Source organism: Hypoxylon fragiforme (assembly GCF_022984875.1).
Source record: "Hypoxylon fragiforme strain CBS 206.31 chromosome Unknown GGS25scaffold_10, whole genome shotgun sequence".
Taxonomy (NCBI): Eukaryota; Fungi; Ascomycota; class Sordariomycetes; order Xylariales; family Hypoxylaceae; genus Hypoxylon; species Hypoxylon fragiforme.
In genome coordinates, this window is record NW_026054765.1 from 2,176,861 (window position 1) to 2,199,098 (window position 22,238).

At 47.5% G+C, this 22,238-nt stretch overlaps 4 protein-coding genes across 4 annotated transcripts; 1 reads left to right on the forward strand and 3 right to left on the reverse strand.

The window, feature by feature from the left end:
- Positions 1–151: 151 nt before the first annotated feature.
- GGS25DRAFT_528587 (uncharacterized protein) lies at positions 152–4,186 on the reverse strand (the record flags this gene model as incomplete). The annotated part of the gene is made up of 3 exons (XM_049265201.1): positions 152–3,704; positions 3,772–3,822; positions 3,913–4,186. 3 exons carry the CDS (start codon positions 4,184–4,186, stop codon positions 553–555), a joined length of 3,477 nt encoding a protein of 1,158 aa, XP_049112574.1. The 3' UTR covers positions 152–552.
- A 651-nt stretch (positions 4,187–4,837) lies between these two features.
- Positions 4,838–8,000, reverse strand: GGS25DRAFT_96446 (uncharacterized protein). The gene is made up of 3 exons (XM_049266179.1): positions 6,997–8,000; positions 5,426–6,935; positions 4,838–5,314 (listed from the first exon to the last, which is right to left on the reverse strand). The coding sequence occupies exons 1-3, from the start codon at positions 7,775–7,777 to the stop codon at positions 5,143–5,145; spliced, it is 2,463 nt and encodes an 820-aa protein (XP_049112575.1). The 5' UTR covers positions 7,778–8,000; the 3' UTR covers positions 4,838–5,142.
- A 3,303-nt stretch (positions 8,001–11,303) lies between these two features.
- GGS25DRAFT_516267 (allantoate permease) lies at positions 11,304–13,391 on the reverse strand (the record flags this gene model as incomplete). Its single annotated transcript, XM_049263180.1, has 7 exons — positions 11,304–11,567; positions 11,621–11,697; positions 11,745–11,940; positions 11,994–12,533; positions 12,601–12,800; positions 12,923–13,016; positions 13,086–13,391. 7 exons carry the CDS (start codon positions 13,389–13,391, stop codon positions 11,304–11,306), a joined length of 1,677 nt encoding a protein of 558 aa, XP_049112576.1.
- A 764-nt stretch (positions 13,392–14,155) lies between these two features.
- On the forward strand, positions 14,156–15,820 carry GGS25DRAFT_511669 (uncharacterized protein). The gene is made up of 3 exons (XM_049262732.1): positions 14,156–14,326; positions 14,403–15,037; positions 15,109–15,820. The coding sequence occupies exons 2-3, from the start codon at positions 14,785–14,787 to the stop codon at positions 15,306–15,308; spliced, it is 453 nt and encodes a 150-aa protein (XP_049112577.1). The 5' UTR covers positions 14,156–14,326; positions 14,403–14,784; the 3' UTR covers positions 15,309–15,820.
- The last annotated feature ends 6,418 nt before the right edge of the window (positions 15,821–22,238 follow it).

Here is a 22,238-nt window from a genome sequence, read left to right on the forward strand (position 1 = left end):
GGGGTTTTGTGAAGGTGGGTGCTCCCATTGTTTGGGATAAAACAGGCTTCGGGGCCACATGCTGAGGCTACATTTTTCATCTACCTAGGTAGGTGATATCAAAGCTTAACCCAAGGAACTCCCTTGGCACCGGCCTTTTCTGCGTAAGTATAAGTAGGACTAACCCTTCCCACATGATTTCGAGCTTATAGTTTATTCGTGGAATAGGCCGCCCCCAAGTTTGGAATGGGAGGATACTGAGAGTGAGTGTAACCTTCCTTATTTCATAGGCTTAGATCTGGCAGATACCGTATAGGCATTTATCACCTGTTTCTATTCGTGGGATATTCCTTGCTTGTATCCGAACGACGATCATGGTGACGCGGGGTCAAAAGTGGTGAGTTTGGCATAGTCATAGGCCTGCCGGCATACTCCAAGCACCCTGCGGCAGAGTAATTATACAAGTTCAGGAGATTATTTGACAAGGTAGGATTGATAGTGAGGTGCCCCATAACGTGTGCTGTTGTTCCGTTCTGAGTTGCATTGCTACCAAGGTATACACAATTGCGATACTTAATCAAGATCTACGATATCCTCGACGAACGGCACAGAAAATGTTGGGCTGATGGCTATGCGCGTCGCATGCTTCGACGCCAGAGCACCTAAATTAGGCAAGGTTATGAAGTCCTTTGGTATTTTGCCTTGGCCGCAACTACAGAGGTACGGCATCTCTTTTTCTGTGCTCAATGGAATGGTGGCTCCGGATTTTTTGTATTCGCAGTCGGGAGTGTGGCTCCACGTGCGGCAACGCTCTGCGAACACAGGGAGAACATGTTTCCAGAGCGCCACTTCCTCGTCATCTACGGTGATTTTGGAAATATTTTCTAACTCTCCAAACGCGAGGCCGACAAGTTTAATATCTTTAGAATCAATAATACGTCTCGTAGCTGGGATTACTGCGGCATCTGCTACTATCGACCCCTCGGCACCGTGGAGTCGAACCGACCGGATGATGACTATGGCCTGGATGCCATCCTTGGGATGGTCGAGGACGAATAAATTGGTCTGTTTATTAGCATGGAGCCCCAAGGCCAACGTAAACATTGAGAAAATGGAGTCCTTGAAATTGACACGTGAAGTCATCCCAACCTTCGAGTCTCGTATCTCTCGTTCGCGGACAGAAAACTGACACGAAATTAATCGAGTCACCCATTTGTTGGCATTCTCATCCGAGATTTTCGTATCGAGAATTGGCAATGAGTCTAGGTTGACGTGAGAGCTGTTAAGTAGGGTGGGTATGGATCCTTCCCCTAGTGTGATGGGATAGATAAATGAAGACAGCGACCTTGAATCGAGAGGATCGGCTAGGGGTGCGTCAACGGTAATATAACTTTCCTTGAATACTATATGTGTCTCGGTAGTTTCTTTAAGAACTGGGGCTGGGAACGAGACAGGGCAAACCAGACAGTTCTTATAGAACGCGATGTCGATCGAGAGTGCCGAGGATTGACGAAGCCTTGCCCGGGCCTTCTTTGAGAACAGCGCTTTGCCTCGTTGAGACGATGAAAAGTCGACGCGGCCACATAGGGACACGGCTTTGTCGTCTTTTAATTTCATAGTCATGGTTGTCGTTGTGGGTATATCACTCTGGGCAATGCTACTTATCGCCGAAGTAGCCGTTTGAGCAGTCGGGAAAGGGTAGGCAGACATCCCAGGCGCGTACTTCGTTATAAAGACATTGGAAGTATCGTGGATCGCGGTCGTATGAACGGCCATGGTAGGTTGAAGATGTGAGAAGACATTGAGACTCGACGGCGTGTACTGAACGTTTACCCCTACCTTAGCATTCATTGGATCTTCGTATAGAGATGCCGATGGAACATAGAAAGAAGCGATCAGGGGGGAGTCTCCCTGAAGACCGTGAGGATCTTGCCGAACTGTTACTGCGAAGTCTTCGGTCTCACGGCTCCCCGATGTTTCGATGTGCCCGAAGGCGATGTACATGCTGCCAAAGAAATTCGCCCAGCCGCCATCTTTAACTGATTTCAGAAAGCCTTCTAGTGTTGGTGCAATTTTTCTACTCGGGATCGTGCTATATAGGTTGTCAATCTGCTTCCTCGGTACCACAACTGTGACGCATACCACTTCAGGTATATTTTCCCAAGCATAGAACCCGCCGGCACTAGGGACTCGATCCATTGACTTGTCTTTTAGCCAGTTCTCGGTATGTACTCCTTGAAGATGCAGCTGAACACTTAGCTCCTGCCGATTCAGGCAATCTTTGTTGATCAGTACTAGTAAGTGTTCCCAGAAGGCAGGCCAGTCTGTAGATATATTTGCTTGAATCCGTTTAATTAGGGCTGCATAACTGCCCTTGTGAAAGACCGGATACATGGTGCTTTTAATCTTTTTTCTCATGTCTTCTAATGAAAGGCTTAGAAAGTTGGCGGCATATTCGCTTTCGAACATTTGCTTAAAAGCTGCAAACAACGCCTTCGCGAGCGCAATGGGTTCCACGTAACAATTCGGGGAGGTCTTAGCTGATTGTAGGAAAGCCGGGTTTAACTTCCAAGCTATCCGTATGTGTGACTGCTGGGCTGGCCGTGATAATTGTATTTTGTTGAGGAAGAGTTCGTCTACGCAGGACACCGAAGTCGCATTAGTCCATAGGTCAAATGGAGCTAAACCAAGCAGGATAGACATCGTTGGCAAGTGCCCACCAAGTAAAGCATCGAATCGCTGTTTGGTTGTCTCTTCATTCTTGACTAACGTCTCTATCCATAGAGTAGATCCTGGGGATCTTTTCAGCAACGGTGTAGCGGCGACCAACAAGTTCAGTGCACCAAGATGATCGCTGAGATTTGACGTATCAATCACATCAAATCTTACTGGTGCCGAGCTACGTTTAGCGAGTCTTAGGTCAGGGTTTCTAAGGAAATTGCTTGCTGGTATACTTTCCGGAGTTGTATCACTCTGCAAGGCATAGCTGAGCGACAGAGCATCAGTCACGGTGAAACGAAGAGTAAGAAGATTCTTGGGGATCGCCTGGAAGGCTGCAACCCATTCACGAAACTGAGTCTTGGCTGCTTCAACGACATTTTGTACATGGTCGCGTGTCTTCTTAGGACGGAGTGGAGAGCTTGGGGATAACTTGGCCAATGTAGTTGCAAGGTGGAATCCTAGAAGGGGGTCCGTACCATAGTGAAGGGGTTTAGTTTCACAAATCGTCTCGAAGAATAGTGGATTAGGCGATGATTCTGGCTTCTTGGAGAAGCTGCCATGCTTCCAGAAATGAACGAAAGCCTCACTAACTTCGCCCGTCGAGGCAGCCGTCATTGGCGCCAAGGACCTAAGACCAGAGAGGGACATGGGAATTCGTCCCTCGGAGATCTGTTTATCGGAAAGCCCAATTCTATCCCGAAGAAGCTCCCGGGAGCGCTCAAGGTCAACTTCAAAGCTAGCCCTACCCTTTGACTGCTGTGAGCCGTACTTGGACCATATATGCCTAACTTGCTGCAACGAGGCGGCATCGTGGAACTTGAGTATAGACCCATAGGGACCGTTTCTCCACTGATCGATACTTTCTGATAGTGATACGAGCTTCTGAGCTTGGTGCTCGATACCATCTTTTGACCCTTCGCTAATAAGGAGGTGAAAGTAAATATCCCAAGCGCTATCGGCATTTATACCATCGATTAGGAGAGTGAAGAGGAACACATTGCGCGCTGGAATATTTCAGCAAAGTTCCAAGCATGTCAGAGATGCTGCCTGCTTATCTACCCAGGTACCTACCTATAATGGCTGGCTCAATATCGCAAGAGGTGATATCAATATTTCTAGGTGCTGTACATATCAGTATGGCCCATGATATAAACGAAGGTTACGAAAATTCGAGAAGTGAGATACTCGAGAGGGGTAAATTGAAAGTCTTACGGAATCCCCTTTCTGTGTATGCCGTGAACAGGATATTGCGCACATCTCCGCACCCGAGGAGGAGGATATCGGCATCTACGCCTTGAGGCAAACTCCTAGTAAGGCTGACAGCTGGGGTGTTGCCAAGGGGATAGAAGAACCGTATGTACGGGAGAGTACATGGTGTAATGATATTGGGTGCTGCGAGTGCTGAGTAGAAGGATCTCCAGGTTTTATGGTATATGTGGTGAGAATATCTAGGAACTATACGTAGTGGGGACAATCGAATTCTCATTGAGACCGACATAAAAGATGATGCTATGATTGAGGTAAAAGTTGTACTGAATTAGTTAACTTTAGTCTTCAAATGTTTTCCATAGGCACATTCAACTGCAGATCACGTGAGCGGGAGCCCTTGATGAGTTCCAAATAAAATGTGGGGTAGTTAATTAGATTTGGCAACTGGCCGCCAACTTTCACCCCCGATATCCTCCTCACTCCTCACATACTACTACTACTCACACATACTCACCTCCATAAACAACATTGAACAAACAACATTCAAAACATCGTCACGCGTCACGTACATGTGTGTGTACATATGCAGGTACACCCCAAATCGTCGGATTACAACCCAATAGTTATAGATAATATTTTGAACCTATGGAGAGAAGAAACTCTTTCTGAAATATTCACTCAACTCACCACCGCCACAAGTAATTATAAAGACCGGCGTAATTTTTAATAAAAAAAAAAGAATAAGGTAAAGAAGACGGCCACACACTCTCTCATATATCGACGCTCTTAACACCAAAAAAAAAGAAAAAAAATCACAACCCCATTCCCAAAGCCCTTGTGCAAACCAACCCCTTTTCACCCCGGAAAAACCTCCCAATTCACTTTGTAGTTCCCAACATATAATTATCGTACATGGACATCTAGAGAACCCCGAAACCCAGGAACAGTTTTCTTTTCTTCTCTTCAATTCATATTTGTTTTTAAAATTTGTAGGGTCTGGAATCCGAGGCCAAGTATATTATTACTCAAAAACACATGAGCTTCATTAACTTTTTTTTTCTTCTCGCCCAGCTAACTCCTTATTAAAGGGGGAAGGGGAAAAAAACAACAACAACGACGACAACGAATGGCTGGCCTGCCGCGACTCATCTCAAGTCAGGGGGAGAGAAAAAAGAACTCGAAATGCTGAAGAATCGGCACTGCATAGGTAACAACAACCTTGCTCGGCGCCGCTTAGCTGCTGCCAAAGAACAGATCATCATTATGCGTGAACATGCCGACGCTGTCGAACGCCTCGTCGAACTTGCTGTCGGCGCCGAGCATCAGCAGGCTCGAGTCGCTGTTCGTGAACTGCAGCAGGATGTCATCGTTGTCCATGGTGGCAAAGCTCGGGATGCCAGCCACCGTCGTCGTCGTCGCCGCCGTCGTCTCCACAGCCGCATTGCTGCTGCTGCTTCCACTTCCGCTGCTGCTGGAGTGCGGCTCCGCGGCGTCGTAGTACCGGTTGCCCGACGATGGCGGCGACGAGGACCGCGAGAGCTCCGGCAGCTCGTTGAACTGGCTGGCTACGCTCTTGGCGGGTGACCCGGGCTGCGAGGACAGCACGTCCGAGGCCAGGTCCTGGTGTTGGCTGTGGTGCTGATGTTGGTGGTGTTGTTGTTGTTGTTGTTGTTGGTGCTGGTGGTGATGGAGCGACATGTGCGAGAGCTGCGAGACGTACGAGTGCACGCTGGTGGCGGACGGCGACGGCCTGCTGCTGCTGCTCATCGGCGTTTCGGCCGCGAGACTCGGCATCGGCGCCGACGAACCCACACCGCCACTACCGCCGCCCTGGAGGGAGCTGGGGTTCATGGTGGTGCCGCCCAGCGACACATCCATGATGTCGAGCATGCCGAAGTCGGCCTCGACGTTCTCGGGCGAGTTGGCGGCGGAGCTGTCCGAGTACCCCGACTGCGACGAGATGGACGAGACCGACATATTCTTCTTCAGAGTACGCGTGGCCTTGTCCTTGCGCTCGTCCATGTCGGGCCGGTGCTTCCGCGGCCGCCCGCGCTTCACCACCTTGCGCACGACGCCGTCGAACGCGCCGATGCACATGCCGCGCTGCTTGTGCCGCGTCAGCGCGTCGTGCCGCGCGAAGCTGTTGCCGCACTCGCACGGGTACGGCTTGATGCCCGTGTGGATCTTGGCGTGCCGCTTGAGGTCGTGCTGCCGGACGAAGCACTTGTGGCACGTCGGGCACTTGTACTGCCGGTCATTGAGGTGCGTCTGCACATGCGACTTGATGTTCTCCTTGCGGCCGAACTTCTTGTTGCAGTCCTCGAACGTGCAGGTCCACTTGTTGTCTCGGGGATCCGGCCCCGAGATGTACTGGTGGATGTCCTCCATCGTGATTCCCGTCGTGGTCTTGGTCTTCTCAATGTCGATGCTGGCGATGCTTGCCGCACTGGCAATGCTCGCCATCGACTCGTTCCGTCGATGCTGGGCATAGTGCGGAGACTCTCGCCGGGAAGGCTTCTGTGTAGAGAGCCCTCCTTCTTCGCTGGTGGAGAGCATGTCTGATGATTCTAGGTTGGGATGTCGCATATCTGGCTTATAGTCAAATGAACTACTGAACTCGCTCATATGCGGTGTGATGGGGGTCGTGTGCTCCGACAGATCCGAACTGGTGCTCAGAGGATGTGAGGGGCCGGGAAGCCCGTCGAAAGTAGTATCAACCCTGAGGCCATGGTTACCCATGTGACCCATATTCAAAAAGTCGGCCATTGGGTCCGATGGTGGATTGAACGTCTCCATCAGAGGCATGGTGTTGGTCCGATTCGGCACAGGCATGGAAACTTGGCCTTCAGCTGCCTGCCGCATCTCATCAAAGGTCGTTCGAGACCGTCGATGGGTGGGCGGTCTGGTGGGCTTCACAGTTTCTTCCATCGACTCATCGTAGCCTTCCGAGAACCTTTGCGGCTGTTGGGTAGTATGCTTGATGGTTCGGTCATGGGGTGTATCCATAGGGGTAAGTGGGAAGTAATCTGGCTTTCATTAGCCCACGATGCTGCCGAGGTATTCGAAGTTTTTCAAGAAAGTGCTTACCTGTAGCAGTCTGGTGTGGTGTTAACGGTCTCTGCACCTCAAGTCCCATGTTCTCAAACTTGGCAACCCTGTCCATGATGGTGTTGCTAATCCGACGGGAACTCCGTCTCGAGTGGCCGGAGCTTTCTCCCTCGGAGATCCAGCCAGGACCGCCTGTTGGGCTGTCCTGGAAGCTCATGAATGTCGGCGTGGACAGGGCGCTAGAAGGGTATTGATCGAACTCGTGAGAGGTGCTTACATTGCTGGAGAAATTGTCTTGATTCTTCTTGATCATTGCAGCATTCATCGATTCATTATACATGTCAAGGTTAAGTTGCACGTCTTGTTGGTTTGGCAGGCTACCAAACCCTTGTCCTTCAAACTCCTGGGTCCGTGGTGTCCCGTGGGGGGATATCAGGTAAGCGTCATCGCTTGCCAAGTTCGCGTATGCCTGCTGGGGGCCCGGGCGAGCTATGCGTTGCTGCTGCGTTTCTCGCAGCACATGCTGTGATGTGATTGATCCTGTATTGTTAGTAGCGTTACTTACCGTGGAGAATTCCTGCCGTGTTGATGTTGCCGGGGATTGCATCTGTTGTCGTTGTTGGTTGTGTTGTTGCCGTCGAGTATCGAGGCTCATGCCCCGTCTGTGGGTCATTCGCGCTCGTTGCTGTTGCTGGTGTTGATGCATATTTGGCAGGTTTGTTGCGATCTTCATCGTCTCGAAGCCTGTTGGTGTTGAATTCTGTCGTCGGTGTTGCCGATTTCGGGCTTGAAGACCGCCTTGAGGCGGATTGGACAGCATCGTGAAGAGAGTCGAGCTCGGAAAAGGGGGTCCGTTGTCGATTTAATAATCCTGGGAGCCAATACCTGGTATGGCTATCAGTTGGTTCCGAAACTGCATGTATCCGTTAGTCATTGAGTTTCTCGGACCACAACCTCACGAAGGCACGGTCTGAAGACACGTTCTCTCTGGAGACACGTTCTGGATGGTGATCAGGACTGGGTGTTGGCTATACTGCTCACCTCACGCAGCGCAAGCCAGTCTGGCCGGGCAAACTAGTCTTTTATGTCGTCCTCAGCAGTAGCAGGCAAACTTGGCAAAACGGGATCTAGATGGGTGTAAGTGATGCCCTATTCAGGCAGATAGTAGGACTATGTGTGAGATGACAGTCCGCCTTCGCGTTCTGGTCAGGAATATCAGGTAGTGTTCAGGTCGTGTTTAGGTAGTGTGTATTGAAGTTGTTGTTTCCTACAACAAATTCAATGTGGATAAGATTTCTGGGATTGATGATCTTGTGTATGCAAGATAAGGTGGAAGTATGTAGGCAAGGTATGCGTGAAGTGTTGTAGATAGTATAGAAATGTTATTAGTTGCTGGAGCTGTCGAGTTCCAGGGAAAAGCTACCAGGGTTGGTACAGCTGTATGTTGACAGACGCCCCAGCTGGTTGCCACAGTGACAAGATATCGGGTCGAACCATTGGCCAATGACGGTGGGCTCTAAGAGTCGTATCAACCAATCAACGTACGATGCATAACCATAAGTGGTTAGTAACCTCTTTGCTAGCATTCAACGGCCCGCACAAGCTCTTTCTAGCGCTTCTAAGGTAGGGTAGGTTGTGCAGCGCTACGCTGTTGCATGGCTAAATCCGGATTAGAGCCGACTAACGTTAGGACTATGTAACTGTAGTACCCTAGGTACATAACCTTGGAAGTTGGAAGTAACAAACGATCTTCAAAGTTCAAATCGTTCTTCAATAACTACCTAGTACTACCCTAAGGTTAGTACCTATGTAGGGTATTCAATAACTATTCTTTTTCATGTACAATACCTAGTACTGTACTGTACATGTACAAGTAATGCACAATTCTTGATCAATTGAGTTCAATCAAATTCAGTGTTATTCAATTGCAATGTCCAATCTGTCCTGTATAGAAGACACTAACTAACCTACTGTACATAATAACCATGTAACTATTTCTTACGAATTGTCAAATGCCATTGGATACATTGCATCATACAAATCCGAGCTCAAAATCTTCATACCAGCTGTGACCAGGTAACCAAGGTTACCGGCAGTACTTATGTACACTAGAATCTTTCCAAGCCGCTTCGAACTTCCAACTGCTTCTTCTGTTTCACAGCAGCTGAACCTTTTTATTCAACATTGTGGCGATTGATCGCCGAGCTATGATAGTCAAGTCAACTTGGCTTTATCGAACAGTATCCAGTATTGACTACGAATATACATGTGTACTTAGTAGCTACATCATCAATGCTAACATTGAATATAGGGTCTTTTGTAAGCTTGGCCAAGATCCATTGCACTCTACACCTTATGTACATACTAGTTATGTAGTAGAACTATTCGCGTTTGATAGCCTTGGAAGTCTCAATTCAACGCCAATACATCCGGGGAAAGGGAACACTGTCGTCAAAGGGAGTATCGACGTTTCACACCTATTGGCATTGTCTTGCGGGGACCAAAAATAGAAACACGCCGCATAAGTTAGTATATCCCCAGGAAAACTCAGTATCAGATGTGTATCGAATCAAGACTATTTACTAGGTAGATACCTAGACAGTTACTAGGCATTGTATGGCAATCACTTCAGGGACCTGGGCTACACATGGCGTAACCGGCGATTTACTAACAAGATGTGGTAACTTACATACACCATCGACTTTGAAGAACATCTGTATATGTCTACCTACCTACCCAACTAAGGCACAAGAAGCAAGCAAGTGTATGCAGCTATGAGTAGTTACATACGGGAAGCTTAAAGCGAACTACATACCTACGTACTCATCTTGCCTTGCCTTGCATACATCATTACTAGTATATGCTATGCAATGCACAATAATGTACATGAACAGACCGCAACAAGGTGGATATGGGAACAGCATTTTGCTGCAAGTAAGCCGTCGATCATGCTAGGGCTCACCGCTTGCGGACACACATAGGCGAGCACTGACACTTACCACAGCACTGTAACAAATCTATGATAATAGTTAGTTAGTTGGCAGGTAGGTTATGGAGCCGCAACCAATGTTTCTTTTCTTCTACACCTCTTCACCTACGAAAGTCAGCGGTGTAGACTCCACACATCATCAAGAACTTCCCAACCCAGCAAGGCGAGCTCTGCTGTACTGTACTCCGTAGGCTATCCTGGCACCCTCGTGTGAACAGAGCTCAGACCAGTCGTTCACCGCGACCAACTCAACTCAACGCCCTTGAAAAGAAAAAAAAAATTTTGTTCCTGCATCTCGAGCTCCAAGGGTTGTGTCAGCGGCGACAGGGATAAAAAGTGCTAGGTTGCTGTGTGTTCACAGGGATGCGTCGATATACTATTGACATACCCATACCTACCTATCCATCCAAATCTATACTGTACTTATCGTGTTTACTTCCATCGGAGCGAGTGTACATAGGTAGGTATCAATGGATGTGACGATGAGAACTTTTTTTCGTTTTTACTGATACCCATACGGACGGCACAACTTTCCGAAGAATACTTTTACTCACCGCGTCGAGCGCCACGATCGAAAATGCTCGGTGAGCCGGATGATCAGCCGAGAGAGATACCTACCCTAGGTAGATGGAAGACTTGACGGGCTTGGCAACAAGCAACAAAACGCACGATGCATCCCGAGGCCTGCATACATACCTAGACACATACATACAGAGCATCATGCTAATGCAGTACAAGGATTTAATAGTGAGGCTTAAAACTTCAAACCACGTGCACCATCGCACTACTATCTGGACATCTACATACCCTACTTACCGACATTCTCCCCAATGCATGCACGCGGAGCTTTAAGATCTTGCTTGAGTTAGTGAGGTCATTTGACACATGGCAGGAATTCTGGGCACTTAGAGCCTAATCCTCTCTTAGAAGCTTAGGTATCTCTATCTGTCTCCTTCAAATCTAAGCACCGGTTAGGCTTTCTATGGTACTGGCATAGGCTTTCCCAACATCCATGGACTGCTGCATGTTGGAATAGATGCAGTATAATAGCCTCCCCCCCTTTCTCATCCATGTAATCCATCGCTATGGTATGCAGATGAAGCTCTGGCCACCTTTCATCATACCTACACAGGACAAGAGTTGACGCGCTTCCTGAAAGACGTAGCTAACATATATAGGTATGTAGGTAGCGTGAATTGGCTAGATCACGGCCTGAAAGTTGCTTGGTGTTTGGTCAAAGGTCGACGTGTCATATCGGTTACAGAACCATTCACCATCTCTGTGTAGGAGACTCTACTCGAATATCTTTGAGGATAGGCAACAAAAGAGCATACCACTCTAAGTCGCTTGTTCTTCGTCAATGCGCGAATCGAAAGTCAAGCCTCCTAGAGCCTTGGATTTTGGTTGTCTTTCTGTATTGGACTTGCTCCTCTTCGCTTAGAGCATTCCATATACTCTCCTTTTGCTTATTCCTCCACACGTAGTAGATTTTCGTTAGAAGGAATATTAGGATGGAGAATAAGTTGATGAAGAGCAGAGTGGTGTTTCCCCGACGATAAACGGGCTTATCATCTTCACGGTATATATAAGAAGCGTACACATTGCCGGCTTGGACACTCATCTGGAGCTTTGTTAGCGAATGCAGTGGACTAGCGAAGGTGATGGATGTCACACATTGTACAATGCAGCTGAAACTGTACGGGTGCCAACATTATTGGAGTTCTTGGAGCACCACCCGACGATGATCGCATCTGGGGATACATTAGCTCCGCATGAAACGTATAGACGAGGCACATACGGCAGTATGGATATGAGAGCAGGGTCATAATGATTGCGTAGGTACCCCATCTATCTTCAACCACCCCTCCCCAAAATCTTAGAGCAAATATACATGGCAGGGTCCAAAGAGGTTGTATCATAGCCACCAACGATCGCTCGTTCAGCCACTCAGATAATCTGGTAAGGAGAATTAGGTTGATAATGTGCATTACATCCTAGTTGAGATGAGCAAGTCTTGGTTTGACATGATGGCACAGGGCATACTTACGGCCGGAATAGTCAGGAGGTTTGTGCTAAACGTACTGAACCCAAGAGATCGAAGTGTGAGAGTGATATATGTCTTCGGTGGTGATTGCGGCACGAAAGCACAAAGACCAATGGCGTATAAAGGCCATAGATCGTAATCTGTTAACGCTTCCCATAGTCGCTTTGGCGTTAGAGCCTGCCGGTTGTGCATGTCCCCTTTCGAAGGGTCATCGCGAAGCACTCTGTTCACGACGATCGCCTCCTCTCGCTCTGTGAACCACCCATTTGGCCGAAACCATGTTTTTGTCTGTACAGCAGATGCAGGCATCATGAAGAATGACGCTACTCCCACACACAGGGTGATAAACCCTTCAACTAGGAACAACCACCTCCAGCCCTCCCAGCCAAGGAAGCCTCTAAGATGCAGCAGTGCAAAAGCTAGCAAGGAAGTAATAATTCCTGTCGCCGAGAGTGTGGTCCAGAAGTAGCTGAGTCGTATTGGCAGTTCGCGCGAGGTATAGAAGTATGAGAGCCAGAGTACTAGGTCAGGAATGAAACCTCCCTGGAGAGAAGGTTAGATCTGAGAACCTAGGCACACATGAGCCTCAGTGGAAACATGGGATATTTACTTCGAGGAAGCCAAGCAAGCTTCTTGTGAGTAGGAATGATACGCGGCCAGTCAACGCGCACTGCGAAATGGCGACGAAAGACCACAGTACCATCTGCATAGGAATCCAACGGTCTGGCCCTACAGCTTTTGAAATGAGTTGCGAAGGCAATTCGGCAAGCAGGAACGAGACTAAGAAAACCGAGTGCCCGTAGTTATAGTCTATTTGCTGTCAGTACGGTCATCGAACCAGCTAAGTAGACGCCTAAGTGGTGGTAAATTGGGGTGTAGGAAAAGCCCTGCTCTAAAGACCTCAAGTGAATGTTAAACATGTTGATCCATACCATTGGTGTCCAAGCCGAGGTCATCGAGCATATTATCAGAGACAGCTTGTGTGAGGTTTCCGCGGTCTACCTGTAAGCCAAAAAACATCACACACTAGATAGACAGGATTAAATCATCAGTAGGTAGGTCGTTATCGGCAATGAAAAGTGAACGGTTCCGTACCGCCCATAAGCAGACTCTCCAGTCGAGCTTCCGAATTAACTCCCTTTCTTCTGTGGCCGACCACTCGAGTTTAGGATTAAAAACATGTCTGCATTCGTATTGACAATTGTTGTAGACCTCTCGCCAGTACTCCGCAGTTTCGGAATCTAGGAATGGATTATCTATGTTTGTCGTAGGATCTTCTACATCGAAACTCTCGCTAGAAAGACCCGTGAGAGCCGTGGGACTATGATTAGGGGTTGTATTTAAAGATCCATAAGTCTTCTGTTCGTCAGGATCATCTGAGGCTAGTGGTTGATAAGACATGTTGGTTGAGATCCGAGGGGGTTTTTGACGTGAGGACTTCGCAGCTTTCAAGTCTAATAATTCAAAACCCGAGCTGCTACTACTATCAACAAAGGAACCGCGGGCTGAAGTAGAAATAAATGAATTAACCAAGCCTCTATCCGAACTCGCTGTGTTTGGGAGAGGGGACATGGCAGTTGATCGGCATCCTTTTAGAGGGCGATATTTAATACACTAAGCAAATCATAGAGAATGTATGTACGATAGCACGTAAACAGGTATGTGAGAATAGGTGGGATGGATTGCGTGATACTAAATGCTCACGCGGGTGTGGTTGTTAATACCAAATACTAGTACCAAATAACTTTACTAGCACTTGAAGTGCTAGAGTCATGGGGGTTTGAATGGGAATGCATGATAAATAGCGAGATTCCCATTATAATAACCCAAGGGGTTGAAACATCCATCACGAGATAGATAGTGGTGTTGACGTTGGACGAATAGAATCGTAGGATGTGCGATCTAAGCGATTTGGTGATTGTGTTTTTAGATTTCATCATTTGAATCTTGAATTTGGAACTTGAACCTTCAAAAGTTGAAGAAATTGCACCGCCATATCTTACCTAAGTATCTAACCTACCTAGGTTAGGTAGGTAGTTATCTCTAGCCACATCATGTGGCTTCGAGTTCAATCAACTCCACATCGGAAGAATACAATCTCCGATCCATCTTGCACATCAAACAGGTGACATCACTTTCAATCCAAGATATGTACTTTGTAAGCTGACACCAAATCTCACAAGCGTTTCAATACGAGCGCCAAGACGGTTTCACTCTCCACCCATCGACTTATCCTCCACTAACTTTCCTTGCTCGCATCCATAACCGAAAATCGTTGCCAAAGTGCAATTGCGAACAATGGGGTATGGCAACATAGCCTACAAGGCAGTTGCAAGGTACGAACAGGCTACCAACTTGAATACTCGTACAGAGGAAGGGAAGTTGCACAGCCGCCTCTAACGCGTGGCACAGGATTCTTTGAAAGCTCTTTTCTTACTATCATTGATCATTGATGTATCATTCGTAAAAACTTACACATCACATACTTACACATAGTACTTACTGTTCGTTGCTGAAGTTGTTAAGCAAACAACTCCATTTTTTTATTTTTTAATAGAACAGTTCAGGTTTCTTATTTTTTACCGATTTCTCGTACTGGTTTTGGTTCATTCTGATTGCTTTTATTTGCCATTTCAATCTACTATAAACCTGATCCAGCAACGATTTTTTTTTGGCTGGCCAAATTCACGAATATATCATCTAGATACTCTGTCAAAATCGCAAACCCTCCATAAACCACAAACCACAAACCACAAACCACAAACCGGCACACACATCTCCTCCATCCGCCAAAATGCAATACTCTGTCGTCGTCCTTTCGCTGTTCGCTGCCTTCTCTGCAGCTCAGAGCAGCAACAGCACTTCCCTCCCCGATCTCGTTTCCCAGTTGCCACAATGCGCCACAGGTTGTCTGGCGTCCGCTTCGTCGGACGCTAAGTGCAACACTGCCGACTTCGAATGTCTTTGCGGTGATGGACGATCAACTTTTACCAGCAGCATATTCGGTTGTCTCCTGACATCGACATGCTCTCAAGATGACAGAGATAGTAAGTCATGCCTTTTGAAAATGACTACTAGACTTCCCCTATAGCTTAGCTCAACTAACCCACCTTACTAGGCCTCATTTCTCTTGCCCCTCAAATCTGCAACGCTGTCTCCTCAAACCCGGACCCGTCGGCCGTTGCCTCGGCTTCCAATCTTATCACCTCTGCTGTCGGCACCGCAACCCCTACCTCGACACCTGACGCGGCTGCCAGACCAGAAATTGGGTTCGGATTACTTGGAGGAGCTGCTGCTTTAGCGGCTTTCGCGTTGTAAGACCTTTGCACTTCTGAGAACAAGTTTTAGGGGGCATCACATCCTATATTGGACGGGTTAGAGTTTCGATCTTCACTATGGCTCTTGGGATTGGGACGGATGGTTGCGGTTTAAATCATACATGACCGCCTAGGTACATACATATACAGTTTGGGTGGGTCGCAATATGCGAGGCTAGGGGCACCTTGGTAAAGGGGCATACATACTCGCGGCTTTTCCGGATACTAGGGCTGAGGTTTACAACATTAAAGTTTATAATCTCTGGGTCTGCCCTTCTACAAATACAAGTGGATTTCCGGCTAGCATTGTTTGTATCTTCTTCTTATTTTGCTTTGAATACTCTCCGGATCCTTCTGTGCTTGCTTTTCTATGTCGCTTTCTATGTAATATTTCGATTCTGGAGAATCTATACGTCATTCCCCATCTGATCCACATTGCCATGTGGCCGATATATACCAACTCCAAAAGTGCTAGAGTCAGGTACAATACAACTGTATGCATGGATGTAGGCCCGTTCAAAACTGAAGTTCTATTGGCGCTGCTTTTTTGGTGGGCAGCCCCTTTTTAAGTGGTCATAGAGAGCCCCACTATCCCCTAGATACACCCATAGATATCCCCTCATTCCCCAATATTCACTCTGATCACCAGTGTGTCTTTGCATATTGAATGACGTCTAAGTCACATGCCATGGTAGAAGACGACTTCATCGTCCATGGATTGATTATAAGCTGTTCGCTGGCAATGGCTTGAGAACGAATACTTCGACTGTTCAGCCCAATGCGATATAGTTGATGAAGCTTTCAAGGTCTTGGTCTGTTGCAGGTGCCTCAGGCACCATAGGCTCCACTGGGCCATATATATTGGCAGTCCGCCAGTGTAGTCAGGAACAAAGCAACCTTTCTTCCTTCTTCTTGGTTGCAGTTATACTGCAACATGGTCTGATGTCCATTCTTACGAGGATGCCTGGCTGTGCCCAAATATGGCTGCCTACTAGGGTAATCAATCCTACTCCCCGAACCTCATTCCCTTCCCGAGTACTGGATTACGCCTTGCCCGATGCTCTCTAAGAAAGCTAGGTTAGACGCTTCCCTTGAGACGTGGTGTGCACCATGATCATAAAAAAAAACTTCAGCCCTAGATATTGTCAAGGGTCTACTAGGGGCGATACGAAACACTAGCTAGAACAAAGAGGGCTACGGATTTAACTATGTAGTTTCCGTAGCATCCGAGAAGATGCTAGAGCTCCCGCGTAACAACGACGCTGTTCCGTGTATTCTAGCTTTCCGCACCGCCTGCCTCGTGACATCCGCGATCTCAGAGGGCTGTATTGCGAATGGGCAGCCTCTGCCAAGCATTATATGGAATATGCTTACCCAAACTTGCGTGTAATCCATCAGCTTTCAGGGGGGTATTCAACAGCAGCACTGGGAAGTTCGATTTAGTATACGAGTATTGAGGAGGTATGTAAGGCCTTAACACGTTCTTGACATACTCCTGGCCGAGAACTCTGGAGCCATGCTGTGCATGAATTTGACCTCCCCTTCACCCTCGTACTCGGGTCGCTGGTAGGATATGGTCTAGGACAACTTTCTGAACCGCTTGTTCGAAGTCGCGTATGGATGTGCGCCTGGCTCTTGATAATAACGCGGACTTATATGCGACATACACGTAAACGATATATCCCCCTCGTAGCCTTCCAGTGCTAGATATGTTGCCAATCGCTATAAGTGCCAGCATAGGGGTACTGGACGCTAGATATCGACGTGGATGTTACAGCGTAGGTGGTTGGCAGGATAGCTTAGTCCCTGTCGCCGACAGTCGTAGAGGAATGTAGCCCCTAGGTATATCAACATGGAAAGTGTTGCAGGGCAAGTTGCAACCAAACGGAACAAAGAAGGATGGAAGAAAGCTTAGTTTATTCCAGACTACACTGGCGGAGTGCTGATATATGGCAGGCCTAGTGGAGCCATGTGCCTCAGGGGCCATGGCTCCTCAGGCACCTGCAACAGAAAGCATCCGAAGCATATCGGCTCTAGAAGAAAGCCACGCCTAACAGTCTTGTTCAACTCTACCAAGGTCAATAGTGGTGGTGCTTGTCTGTTGCCCGAGTTTCTCGACTGCATGACAAACTGTTGCAGGTGCTGCTAGCTCCACTAGGCTATAGCTGCCTTATATTGGTACTGCGTCAGCATAAAGAAAGCTTTCTTCCTTCTATTTTCACGTTTATTGGTTGTTGCTTAGCTGCAACAAGCTTAGGTGGCCTGTTGAACCTAGCCTGTTACCAGCTAGCTACCTAGGTACCTAGGTAGGTAGGCACATACAAAGCTAGATACCTAACCTCCCTATGACTGCTGGTGCTCTAATTTGGCCTTGAATTAGCTATATTGTCATCATTAACTACCATAAGGGTCTTATGGTTGTTGTTTCTTTCGGGGGAAGGGGTGGAGGTGGGTGGTTGGAATTCGAATAGGGGTATTGGAGCTCGGAAGACAGATTCTGACAAAATGCATGAAACACCTGGATTGTGAGGAACATGCCAAATAATTGGACTCCTTGCTACGAAATTGACTCCGTATTTCTGTGATGTGCATTCAGATTGATACCTGCCCAGTAGGTAGGCTGTTTTTGGGAACTCATGGATGGAAACCTCGACAGTATCTAGTATTGATCAACCCCCCTATCCGAACTGCGTTCTGTGGGGAACCACGAGACTGTACACGACAGTTAGATAGGTATATTTCAATCTGATAACAGATGCTAGATAGATTACTTTGTCGCTGATCACTAATACGTAATTAAATTATTTTCCTCTTCCTACCCCTTTTACCCCCACGGATCTTATTACCTATCACTGAGGCTAGGATACAAGCATACACATACCTACCTAGGCAAGGTAAATGCAGTTCCATCTAGAATATCGAGATTGCACAACCTCAGTGTAAGTGCTCACATGTGAAGTGGCAAGACTGGAGTCAACCCCCACGGGGGTTAAGTCGTATGAAGTGAAGGGCTCGGGACTACCCGTAATGGTAAATAAAGGGGAAGATCTACTTAGGTATCTTGGAGCTTGCAATTTCAGTACTGCATAGCTGCCTGGGTGAATAGCATGCCTACCTAGGTAGGTAGGTACATATCTACCTTAGGTATATATCATATCTCTATCAACAGACGTCCACATACACCTATGCTTTCTTTGAACCACGCCTCTGAGTATTAGCCAGATAACCACCTATCTACATAAGTGAATGACATTCATTATGAACATAAGCTACCAAAGCAACTCTTTTGTATGGGTAAGTATGCATGTACATTAGTCCGAAGTCCGTCACGGAAGCAATCGTGAAGCTTATCCATAGGAGCTGGGTAGTTAGACTACAATGAAAACCACCTCATAAGGTGGGTATAAAATTCTTTCAACGTAGATGCCATACCTCAAAGACGAATCGAATGGTCAAACCTTTCAGCTACAAGACCTACTGCTATCTTCCCAAGTCTGAATAGTTCCGACGTCGATTTACCGTGTTCATACAGTAAAGGTGGTGAGTGATACAGTACGACTTAACCGGTGTGATTCTATTACGACCAGATGGTCACGGTGTGAAAACGTAGACAGACAGATACAAGCATCCGAAGTTAACTACATCCCCTAAGTTGCCCGTCTTCCTATGTGAAATACTACGCTATCCACTGGGCATATCGAGGTAGCGCTTCTCTCAAGTGTGGTTGAAAGAGCAACCGCCAACTGGAATTGACTGAGTATTGAGGTAGGTACGAACGAAGGTAAGCCGGCCACTTGTGACTTAAGCAGCATAACCTCTATCAACTGAGTCATTCTGATACGGCGTCGAACACTCTTCTAAAAGGGGGGGCACACCGGTACCTACCTACTTAGGTTAGTAGGAAGGTTGCTATCGTCAATCAAGACCTGGGCCTTGACATTCTTTAAGTATATACCCTGACTACAGAATCATGAGAGACATGCCCCTTATTATCTTCAACGGGTTGCATACAGAGACAAGTTTCAGGTGAAATGCGGTCAGCACTTATAATGAACGATGCTTGTGGGAAATGTCGATAAAAGGGGCATCCCGTTAAATGCGTGCTTTGATAGCCCTGAAGGTACTAAGTAGGTACCTAGTAGTCCTCACATGGATCGATGACACATCCGTTCCTTTTTCCTAATTTTCTACGTCTGCTATTATAGAGGTTGGTATATCAGGTTTAAAGGGCCTGCGTAAACCACGACCACCGAGTCTATAGCACCTTAATACAGTATCAGAGAACCATGGCACCAAAGACATAAAAGAACCTATCCAGGTATACATAGGTATGTAGTTGAACTTAATAACTACCTATAGCCTGTTTACTTCTCGTCGAGTACCTACCTACCCACGGATCTTCCGCCTCACAACACGGAGCGTGGGAGTGGTCCATGCGTGGTTTTCCTTTTTCGAAAACGGGCACCCATTTCCATGACGTAGTAACCCAGCTGGCAGCAGGCAGTGCATATGGCCATTCGAGTGAGATATAGCAAACACATACACATTTCCCCTTTCCTTGCTTGCTTGCTACCAAGTCCTCAAGTCACCTATCTACGTACCTGCCTTACCGACGGGGACGATCATCTCGAATCTGGGCGGATTGCAAGCGCATCACTTCCCTAGTTGGTAGGCACTCGGCAACGCAGAGCAGACAGACATGCACACCTACCTACCTATACAGCATGCGAGGCGCATCATAATATAACGGCTTGCTCTCATAGTTCGAGATAGTTTCGGCACATTGGGTGCCAGGGTGAGACCTGTTAAGGCAAAGTAAGTCTGTCTTTTTGGCGTCTATAGTCAGTCAGGGGGGGGAGGGGAGGGGACCAGGACCAGCCACGGAAGTCCGAGTCAGACTATGTCTCAATGCTTTGAGTAATCCGCGCCCGCAAGTATTGAGGTGGTATTATTTGCGTGTGGAACCACACCTGTAGGGGGTGGGTTAATGGCCAAAAAGAGAGGAAGCTTGAGCTATGTAGCAAATCAATCACCATTCTCTCCTGAATTTCTTTTTCTCTGCGCTTGCTAGGTCGCGTTTGATGCAGGACTGTTGTTGGTCTTGGTCTAGATAGACCACCGTTGGAGGTTTCAAGCCTATCCCGCTCTCGATGGTCTCGTAGCTTAAGACATTCGCAGCGGCTTGGAGCTAACGCGAATGGCGGCTCTATCCGTCCCTCCCTTCTGAGCTATTAGGTAGGTCTCGAACTATATGTGTGTATGTAGGTAGGTAGGTAGGTAGGTATATAATGCATTATCTCTTCTACAATCGCGGTTTACGAAATCGTTCCCAACGTTCCGGCTCTGGCTGATGCACGTAATATGACATCGATTCGGCTCAAAGTTGAGGATACTTACTTCCGCATTCCCGCCGCGGAAGGTAGTGGGGAACATAGGCATTTCATTATTCATTCTTCCTTTTTGCTAGGCGCCTAGCCAGTTCTTCTCGGTGTACAGAGATTTCGGAAGATTTAAGGTGATCGCGCAAGAACCCGACTTGGCAATTTATCGGATTGGTAGCTGCAGCATCGCACGATACAGACACCAAGGAAACGATGTACAAGATGGCTTGCTTGGTATTTATTTCGGCTAGTACCGAACGTGGCGGCAAGCCTTGCTGATATTGACATGGAAGATATTGGGAGGGCATGGCCACCGCAAGGGCCGCAGCATATATCATGTGCAATGATGCCTCTCCTTGCAATCGGCCCGTTACACTCACTATTCACAGGGCTTGCTTAGGTTGGGTACCTAAGCAACCTACTATGTAGGTAGGTGAGTGTTATACGGTACACGACGTTCGTGTCACAGTTTCCACCGTCTGGCAGCTCGCGGACACCGTCTATTGAGCTCGGATATGTACCCTTCGTTTGAACGTGATGGGATTTGAGCTATGTTATTGTAAGTGAAGGGTCACTCGAGTACCTACTAGACGCCCCCTTTTTTTTCTTTTTTTTTTCCTTTTTCTTTTTCTCCTAATAGTGAGTAGAGCTTAGCTAGCTTCCATCACTTCCTTTTCTCAGAATTTTATGTCAGGGCCTCGCCGACCGTCATGCAATGTGTGTAACGATATATATGTAGGTAGAGGTTGGGTGCTTGTTGGCGCTAATGCATGTATGCGAAAGGGGATGCTTCTCTAACGATAATGCGCTGGCGATTGTCTTGTTTCCAGGTTGTCTATAGTTATGTCAGTCTCTTGCCCGTGTCTTACTTGCATGCGAGATAAACTCGAGCCTAGGCCTATGCTAGATCATCATACCTGCCAATTGCGAATGAAGGAGGTTCATCGCCACCGCCGTACGTTTCTAACGGTTAGCTCATATTGTAGCATACATACTGTTGGAGTTCTGAGGTTCTGGGTAGAGACCCTTACTAGGAATGCCCCTTTCTGGTATGCAAACGGAGATGGAAATGCTCGAAGGCCCCGTGTGATAAGGTGGCAGATGAATGGTTACCCAGAAGGTCTTTGGTAGCACCTCAAGGCGGTGGGGTTGGTGTCCCCATACGCGCACTACCTATGAGGTCAGTATCAACTACCAACAAATGACTGAGATGAGCTCTAATATATGTCACGTTGCGTAGGATCGTAAGAATATATTGAAGATTGTTCCGTACGCGGGTACAGCTTCGAAGGATGTCACGAATGTGGGGGACCTGCGAATGTGAACAACACACAGGTAGAAAAGGATGTAGTACGGATGGTCAAAGCGTATGGAAAATGGGATATGGTATATGGGGTATTTCCGAGTGACAGACCGACCTTGCGTGATTGAATCTCATCTTCATCTCGAGTGACCCAATGATATAATTTCCGAAGAGCTGCGTGAGAATGAGCAGGTATACGCGGTTGGCCGCTGGTGCGGTGAAATCGAGATAATGCATGCGTATAGCC

Excerpts from the sequence above, each read along its gene's own strand:
- GGS25DRAFT_96446 (XM_049266179.1), bottom strand. The coding sequence starts at position 7,777 with ATGCTGTCCAATCCGCCTCAAGGCGGTCTTCAAGCCCGAAATCGGCAA. Across the intron at positions 6,936-6,996 it reads ACCACACCAGACTGCTACAG|ATTACTTCCCACTTACCCCT; the intron begins GTAAGCACTTTC and ends AATGAAAGCCAG. Across the intron at positions 5,315-5,425 it reads TCGCGGTCCTCGTCGCCGCC|GGTGGCTGGCATCCCGAGCT; the intron begins ATCGTCGGGCAA and ends GACGACGACGAC.
- GGS25DRAFT_511669 (XM_049262732.1), top strand. The coding sequence starts at position 14,785 with ATGCAATACTCTGTCGTCGTCCTTTCGCTGTTCGCTGCCTTCTCTGCA. Across the intron at positions 15,038-15,108 it reads CTCTCAAGATGACAGAGATA|GCCTCATTTCTCTTGCCCCT; the intron begins GTAAGTCATGCC and ends CCACCTTACTAG.